The 9,048-nt window shown below is 40.1% G+C and overlaps 1 protein-coding gene across 1 annotated transcript in view; it reads right to left on the bottom strand.

Annotated features, from left to right (window-relative positions):
* BTBD1 (BTB (POZ) domain containing 1) overlaps window positions 1-9,048 on the bottom strand; it is a gene marked incomplete at its 5' end in the record, with an annotated part of 52,754 nt that overhangs the window by 22,201 nt on the left and 21,505 nt on the right. The window contains one exon of the mRNA XM_010831021.1: window positions 1,558-1,755. Coding sequence (XP_010829323.1) covers window positions 1,558-1,755 — 198 coding nt within the window. The remainder of the gene's footprint in view (window positions 1-1,557; window positions 1,756-9,048) is intronic.

The raw sequence follows: 9,048 nt of genomic DNA, 5'->3' as shown, positions 1-9,048 counted from the left end.
GAGAATTGGACTGTGAAGAAAGCTGAGCGCCAAAGAATTGATGCTTTTGAACTGTGGTGCTGGAGAAGACTCTTGAGAGTCCCTTGGACTGCAAGGAGATCCAACTAGTCCATCCTAAAGAAGATCAGTCCTTGGTGTTCATTGGAAGGACTGATACTGAGGCTAAAACTCCAATACTTTGGCCACCTCATGGGAAGAGTTGACTCATTGGAAAACACCCTGATGCTGGGAGGGACTGGGGGCAGGAGGAGAAGGGGACAACAGAGGATGAGATGGCTGGATGGCATCACCGACTTGATGCACATGAGTTTGGGTGAACTCTGGGAGTTGGTGATAGACAGGGAGGCCTGGCGTGCTGTGATTCATGGGGTCGCAAAGAGTTGGACACGACTGAGTGACTGAACTGAATGGAGAGGATCTGAGGCAACTGGAATGAACACTTGACTAAGTTTGGTATTTGGCTGTGAACTGTCACAACTACTTTGGGCCACTGTTTGGTAGGATCTACCAATGCTAACATATGTACACTCTGCAACTCTGCAATTATACTGCTCCCACTCATAGAAATGTTCACATATAGACACCAAGCCACAGGTATAAGAATGTTCTCAATGGTCCCATATAGAAACAACACAAACGTCCAACAGTAAAGTGGATAAATAAATCATGGTTCATCCATACAGACTATGCAGCAATGAAAAAGTGTGTGGTTGTGCCACACACAGCCACGTAGATGAATCTAACAGACATAATGTCAAGAGAAAGAAGCCACACACAAAAGAACACATGCTGAATGCATGGCTTCCTTTATAATAAGTTTAAAAACAGACAAAACTCATTTATAGAAGCCAGAAAGTAGTTACCTTTGGGATGGAGATGAAAGACTAGGAGAGACATGCATGAAGGAGACTGGAGGGATATGATAATGTACTATAAAGTGGTATGTGTGGTTACATAGGTGTGTTCACAGTATTTATCCACTTTACTAGGTAGATGGTATAAACAATTTACAGAAAGAAAAAAATGATTCCAACTAGCAACAACAACTTGGGAGAATACTGGAACATAATAAGAAAAATTTGAATACCTCAACAGAATAAAAGTCATGAATGTTAAGAAAAAAATGCAAATGGCCAATAAACATAAAGAAGTATAACTGTAAACAATTATGAGATTTTTTTCTTTTAAATCAATCTGGCCATGACTTAGAAGCAGAATATACTCAGTGTTGATATGGGAAATAAGAACTGGTCATAGAACTAAGAAGCATCAACCCTAAGGGTCAGAAAGATCTGTCACTGTAACTCTGGGTAAGGTGCTTAACCCCTCCCAGGTTCCATTCTTAAACCTATAAGATACCGTATAACTTCTATGTATTCATAATATTTTTAAAAGATATATAACCTACAATATATCTTCAAGGGCTATCAGGAGAACTGGAGGACATTACACACACAAATGTATATACATGAATAGCTTCTTTTTCTCTCTCGCAGAGGGAGACTGACTGCCCATTGCAATAGTTTCAAGTAGATTTTGGACAAGTTACAGCCTTACCTGCCGCAAACTCCTCAATGGTCATCAATGGGAAGCGGATCAAGGCCAGTGCTTTCCCCAGAACTTTCTGCTTGTTTCCAAAGGTCATAGGCAATTGTTGTCTTTGACATTCTGCTTCTGCCCATCGTACAACAGCTCCAAAAAGTCGACATTCTCTAATACTTAGAGTGTCTCTTTCTAGAACCGCACAGAGTGTGTCTACAAGTAATTTACAAAAATAAGTCAAATTAGGAATATTTTGCTATTTAACAAAATACTGACAAATATGCTTATATTAAAATTTCAACTCTCAATAAAAAATAGGTTATTTAAAGCTATAGATTCTACATTTAAAAATATTAAAGAATTAAAGGAACTGCAAAGAATTCTTTAAAAAATTACCAGAAAGCTAATATTGAACTTGTTATCATATCTATTATGTAGATACAGTATCTCCTCATATATTTCATGCCATTTACAAGCATACTTAAATATCCAGGATAAGAATAATAAGTCAGAGTAAAAGGCTCCCAATCAGTAATGAACAAATTCATAGAGTCTACAGATTACAGTTAATTCATTCATTCAGCAAATATTTCTGATTAACCACTCACAACGTGTCAGGTACTATTTTAGACACCAAGGATACATCATTAAACAAAAAGGTTTAAAAATTCTTTCCTTCATGGAGCTTACATTCTAATGGGAGAAACATTAAATACACATAAGTAAGTTATAATGTGTCAAATAAGAAATGTAGGAAAAAATAGCAGGGTAAGATCTGAAGGAGGCTTTGGGTCAGGGTTGGTAGGCCAGATAGACATCTCGAGAGAAGCAGGACTCAAGGACCAGCCAGTGTGAAGGGTCTCTTATGAGGGTGTGCCTGGCGTGTCGGAGGAAGAACCAGGAGGCCAGTGTGGTGGGAAGTGAGTGAGCAAGAGGGGAAAGTAGGAGGTGAGGAAGCTAGAACACGGGGGAAGCAGGATGCATTCATAAGGCATCCTGCAGATCATTTGGCTTTTGAGTGAAAAAGGGAACCTCTCTGGAGGGTATTGGGCTGTGACATTTTATGCTCTACAAGGACCACTCTGGAAGCTGTGATGAGAAGAGATGGTAACAGAGGCAAAAGTGGAAACACTATCAGTAGGGAGCTTCTTGTGGGGTTCCAGGTGAGAGGTAATGGTGGCTTGGACCAGACAGAAGTGGTGAAAAATGATAGGATTCACGGTATATTCTGAAAGGAGACAGGAGACTTCCTAACAGATTGGATAAAGGGGTGACAGGAAGCCTAAGTCCAGGGTAACTTTCAGGTTGATGGTAAGCAATGGCGGGCTGACAGTGGCACCAACTGAGATGAGAGCAACTATGCAGAAGTAGGGTGGGGAGAGGCTGAAGTTTAATTTTGGACGTACTAAGTCTGAAGTCCTATTTGACATCTGAGTATAAATGTCATGACCGTAACTCAGGCCCTCACTCAGAATCCTTTCCTCTTATCATGGGCAAAATTAAAATAGGCTGAGTTATTTTTAAGCTACAGTAGACCAGAAGCAGTCAGTTCAGAGAAAAGGGCTTTAGAGGCTAACTCATTAACACGAGATGACATGCTGCAATCTAACAGGGACAAGAAGAGAGGAAAACTCTGGAAAGTAGACAGAAGTACTTGAAAAGGACGGTGTGGAGTCTTCTACACAAAGAGAGAGAGATGTTAAAAGAACTTCAGAGACCTGACAGCTTCAGTTTACAATAACTGATATTGATAATAATGACTACTAATAACCAGAAGAATCTTAAATTATAGTCAATATGTATTGTTTAATAAGGACAAGCAAAGTAAAACATTTTTTAGGTATCTTTCTCAAATGGCCAAAATGAAAGCTTTGTTTCTTTAAAAAAAAAAAAAAGAGATTGTTCAAGATTTTCTAAAGACCCTCAATACAGTAGGCACTATTACAAAATATCTAACAATTGTATTTTAAGTTTAAATAAAAATGAGGATGCTATATTGTAGAAATCAATGAAAACATTAAAATACAGTTAAATTGCCCAGAAACACACACCTCAGAAAAATTTGTTAAAAACAAAATTTTATTCTGCAGTGGCCTACACATTCATACCAGAACCAAATATAGATTTAATAACAAACACAGGTATCATTCCAGCAAAGACGTCACAGTCCCTAGAACACAGAAGGGGCTCAAGAGTATGTTAAAAATGAAAAGGTTAAACATAACCCTTTGATTTTCATAAACTCAAGCTTTTTTCTTCTCTAACAGCTGAGTAGATGTGTATAAACTAAGGCCCCAGGAAAACCCAGAAAATGAATGTAAATCAGTATACCTCAATAGTTGTAGAATTAGGAAAACATCATTACCATAATATTTAATCATTCAATAGAAAAATAGACAACTTCCAACTTACATTGTATGCTACCTTGTATGCTAGTAACTGCAGAAAAGATAAACACAGAAACTTAAAGACTTAAAAAAAAAAAGGCACATTATACTGCCCCTGGCATAATGTAAATTGATTCTGTTCTATCAAAGGATATATTATCTTTTTCCTTTGACAGAATGCTGCAAGAGAAACAGTATCTCACTACTTGTAAAAAAGTAAGCATATCCCTCTAGAGCACATATTCAAACGCCAGAGGAGAAAAAGCACCCCCAGAATGTAAAACAGCTATTGAAAAAAAGCTCCTGAAGCCAGGGCTTGCTTCCTCTCAGCTCCTAGACTGCTCTTTCATTCCCAAGTCTTAACAAGTACACTTCAGACAAACTAGACTATGAGGTGAGAACACACAGGTCTTCTATTGATGGATGTGTTATAATAAGAAATGACAGCTGAGAGCCTAATAAAGATCATGAAAGCACATAAGATTATATTTATATACATAATACAATACTGGGTTTAATATAAACCACTGCCGAGTCAAATTCAATCAACAAATATTTATGGGGTTTTCATCCTGTGCAAGGAGCTACTTCAAGACTTCCAGGACCCAATGGCATGACTAATGTAGAAGCTATTTACAAAACAGCTTCTTGGAGTGAGTCATCCTGATGCCAGCAGCATTATTTCACATGAGTGGACTGAAGTGGAGCACCTGATGCCCCTTCAAAGGAAAGAAACAGGGACTGAGTCATGCTTCCTTGCCAACAGGTGGAGTGTTCAGGGCTCTCAAACATCCAGTAACTCAACAAAAACTCAAGAGCACACAATGTGCAGGTGCTGGGGAGGAACCTAATGTAGTGCCTGCCCTTCAGGATAATGCAGGAAGAGTATAAATCCTTCCCACGATAATACGCAATAGACAGGCAAACCAAGACAGAGATGTTACTGTAAACAGGAATATATTAAATTACATGGAAGGGGGAGGGTTGCAGCTTTTAAGAAAGGAGTCTCTGCAGAGTTATAATCTGAGCCAAGACATGAAGACTGAGTAAGAACCAGCCAAGATGGGAAGGAAAGGCAACATTCTAGACACAGCCAATCAGTCTAACAAATATTAACTGAACACGTATTGTGTTCTACTGCTTTCAGTGTTGAAGGTATAGTGGTAAACAAGACAAAGGAGTTTAGAGTTTAAGAAGTTTACAATCTAGAAGGGGAAGGTCGACAATCAACATATACATAAACAAAGACCCAGACAAGATATTCAGAGAGTGATACATATTCAGAGAAAAATAAATCTGAATAATGGAACAGGGATTGTTTAGGGGAATGTGGTATCTACTTTAAGTAGGTGTGAGATGGCGCATCTCAGGTCTCCTTTAACCTAAGATCTGAATGATCAGAAAGAGGTAGCCATACAAAGAAGCTCCAATACTTTGGTCATCTGATGCAAAGAGCCAACTCATTGGAAAAGACCCTAAAGCTGGGAAAAATTGTGGGCATGAGGAGAAGGGGGCAACAGAGGATGAGATGGTTGGATGGCATCACTTACTCAGTGGACATGAGTCTGAGCAAACTTTGGGAAATAGTGAAGGACAGGGAGGCCCAGCATGCTGCAGTCCAGGGGTTGCAGAGTAAGACACGACTGAGTGACTGAACAACAATAATACATAGATTTAGAGTGGGGAAAAGGATTCCAATCAAAAGGAATAGCAAATACAAAGGCTCAAAAAATCAAAATAACTGTGGCCAGTGTATATGGAACACAGTGAATGAGGAAAAGAATGGCAGGGGACAGGTGAGAGAGAGAGAGGGTAAGTAATGACTGCCAGCTCTTTACAAAACTTCTGTTTTCTCTTCTTCCTGGGATGTGAATCATGTGCATCTCCTCACCTCCCCTGAAGTGAGGAGAGGTCTGGTGACTGAATTCTGTCCAGTGAAGTAAGAGCCAAAACGAGGGTGCCATTTCAAGGCCAAAGCTCATAAAACGTGGGTGTTTTCCCATCTGTCAGCAAGGTACAAATAATAACTCAGCCACAGGAAGTAGCAGAAAGCTAATCACCGGCCAGGGATACTGCCTCGGACTGCTGTGTGAGTGTGAAATAAATTTCTTTGTGTTGGAAACAGTATGCATTTGGGGGGTTTATCTGTGCAAATGTGTTGAGCTTGCAGTTTGGGGTATATCTGTTATGAACACCATGCCCAAGCGTGGCCTACCCTAATAAAAGGCCTAATCATGCAGGATCTTCTAAGTTTTGTAAGCGATTTGAATCTTACTCTAATTGCAGTGGGAAGACACTGGAAGCCGAGGTGATATAATTTGCTGCTGTGTAGAGAATGGACAGGATGAAAGCAGGAGTGAGTGGACAAGATGAGAAGACAACCCTCAGGTTGGGAGAAAAAATAACTGCAAATGAAGCAACAGACAGAGGATTAGTCCCCAAAATTTAAGCAGCTCTTGCAGCTCAATATCAGAAACACAAACAACCCAATCAAAAAATGGGCAGAAGACCTCAACAGACATTTCTCCAAAGAAGACATACAGATGGCCAACACACACACAAAAAGATGCTCAACATTGCTTGCCATTAGACAAATGCAAATCAAAACCACAAAAAGGTATCATCTCATACCAGTCAGAATGACCATCATCAAAAAATCTACAAACAATAAATGCTGGAGAGGGTGTGGAGAAAAGGGAACACTCTTGCATTGTTGGTGGGAATGTAAATTGATACAGCCACTATGGAGAACAGTATGGAGATTCCTTTAAAAACTAGGAATAAAACTACCATATGACCCAGCTGGAGAAGACTCTGTAGTCCCTTGAATAGCAAGGAGATCAAACCAGTCAATCCTAAAGAAAATCAACCCTGCATATTCAACCCTGGAAGAACTGATGCTGAAGCTCCAATACTTTGGCCACTTGATGTGAAGAGCCAACTCACTGGAAAAGACCCTGATGCTGGGAGAGACTGAGGGCAGGAGGAAAAGGGGGTGACAGAGGACGAGATGGTTGGATGGCATCACTGACTCAATGGACATGAGTCTGAGCAAACTCCAAGAGACAGAGAAGGACAGGAAGCCTAGTGTGCTGCAGTTCATGGGGTCACAGTTGGACACAACTGAGCGACGAAACAACTTGACCCAGCAATCCCACTACTGGGCATATACCATAAGAAAACTGTAATTCAGAAATACTCCTGTACCTCAATGTTCACTGCAGCACTATTTATAACAGCCAGGACACGGATGCAACATAGATGTCCACCAACAGATGAATGGATAAAGAAGTTGCAGTACACATATACAATGGAATATTGCTCAGCCATAAAAAGGAAGAAACTTGAGTCAGTTGATCTGAGGTGGATGAACCTAGAGACTGTTATACAGAGTGAAATGCAAGAAAGAGAAAAATAAATATTCATACATTAATGCATATATATGGACTCTAGAAAAATGGTATTGATGAACCTATCTGCAGGGCAGGAATAGACACAGATGTGTCTGTGGGAATTGTGGACACAATAGGGGAAGGAGAGGGTGGGACGGGTTGAAAGAGTAGCACTGAAACATACACCTCATCGTATGCAAACAGATAGCCAGTGGGAAGATGCTGTATCGCACAGGGAGCACAGCTAGGTGCTCTGTGATGACCTAAAGGGGTGGGAGGGAGGCACAAGAGGGAGGGTACACACACACACTGATAGCTAATTCACAATGTCATATGGTAGAAACCAATACAACATTGTAAAGCAATTATACTCCAATAAAAAATAAAAATAAAGTAAAAAAAAGAGTGAGTGGCAGCAGGGAGACAACAGGAGAGCACAGAGCTTATCCAGGTGAATGAGAACAGTGACTTAGACCAGGTGGGAGCAACAGACAAAGTAAGACATAGTCAGAACTCAGGATACTATTTTTTAGGGGGGTGGGATGTGGGCTGCACCATACAGCTTGTCATATTTTAGTTCTCCGACCAGGGACTGAACCTGGGCCCAGCAATGAAAGCACCAACTCCTAGCCACTGGATCACCAGGAATTTCCTCAGCATACATTTTGACTGGAGAGCAGAGAACATGTGCTGATAAACTGCATGTGGGGTATGAAAGAGAGTAGTTAAAAATAACTTCTAGGTTTTTAGTTATGCATGGTGGTGCCATTAAGGAAGAGTTAAAACAACAACAACAACAACAACACTGGAAAGGAACAGAAAAGACAACAGGGAGTATGGGACAATCAATGGCTTTCTTTTAGCTGTGCTATTGGAAATGCCTATAAAAGCTCCAAATGAAGATGTAAAGTAAATAGTTGGCTACACAAATTTGGAGCCCAGTATAAGATAAAAGATATTTTGAGCTCATTAGATGATGATGATATTTAGAGTTATAGGCTGGATCCGCTCTTTCTGCTACCCTACATGACAAAATTCAAACTCCTGGGTCTGTGACTACATGGCCCCCACACCCTGGATTTCACTTGCCCTGCACTGCCCATCTTCTACACACGCTTTCTTCATGTGGTTCTACCTGCCTCTAATGCCCTCCCCTCTTCATTACCCAAATACTATCCATTCCCTAAGGCCCATGTCAGAACTTCCTGTGCCAAGATTCTCCTAACATCCCATTATGAGGAGCTCTATTCACATTTTGGATTTGCATAGTAATTATTTTCTTTTTTTTTTTTTTCTGGAGTTGAGCTGTAGGAGTTGCTTGTATATTTTTGAGATTAGTTGTTTGTCGGTTGCTTCATTTGCTATTATTTTCTCCCATTCTGAAGGCTGTCTTTTCACCTTGCTAATAGTTTCCTTTGATGTGCAGAAGCTTTTAAGGTTAATTAGGTCCCATTTGTTTATTTTTGCTTTTATTTCCAATATTCTGGGAGGTGGGTCATAGAGGATCCTGCTGTGATGTATGTCGGAGAGTGTTTTGCCTATGTTCTCCTCTAGGAGTTTTATAGTTTCTGGTCTTACGTTTAGATCTTTAATCCATTTTGAGTTTATTTTTGTGTATGGTGTTAGAAAGTGGTCCAGTTTCATTCTTTTACAAGTGGTTGACCAGATTTCCCAGCACCACTTGTTAAAGAGATTGTCTTTAATCCATTGTATATTCTTGCCTCCTT

This window comes from Bison bison, unplaced genomic scaffold (assembly GCF_000754665.1).
Source record: "Bison bison bison isolate TAMUID 2011002044 unplaced genomic scaffold, Bison_UMD1.0 scf7180017859304, whole genome shotgun sequence".
NCBI classification, from domain to species: domain Eukaryota; kingdom Metazoa; phylum Chordata; class Mammalia; order Artiodactyla; family Bovidae; genus Bison; species Bison bison.
This window is presented reverse-complemented; position numbering and strand designations above follow the sequence as displayed.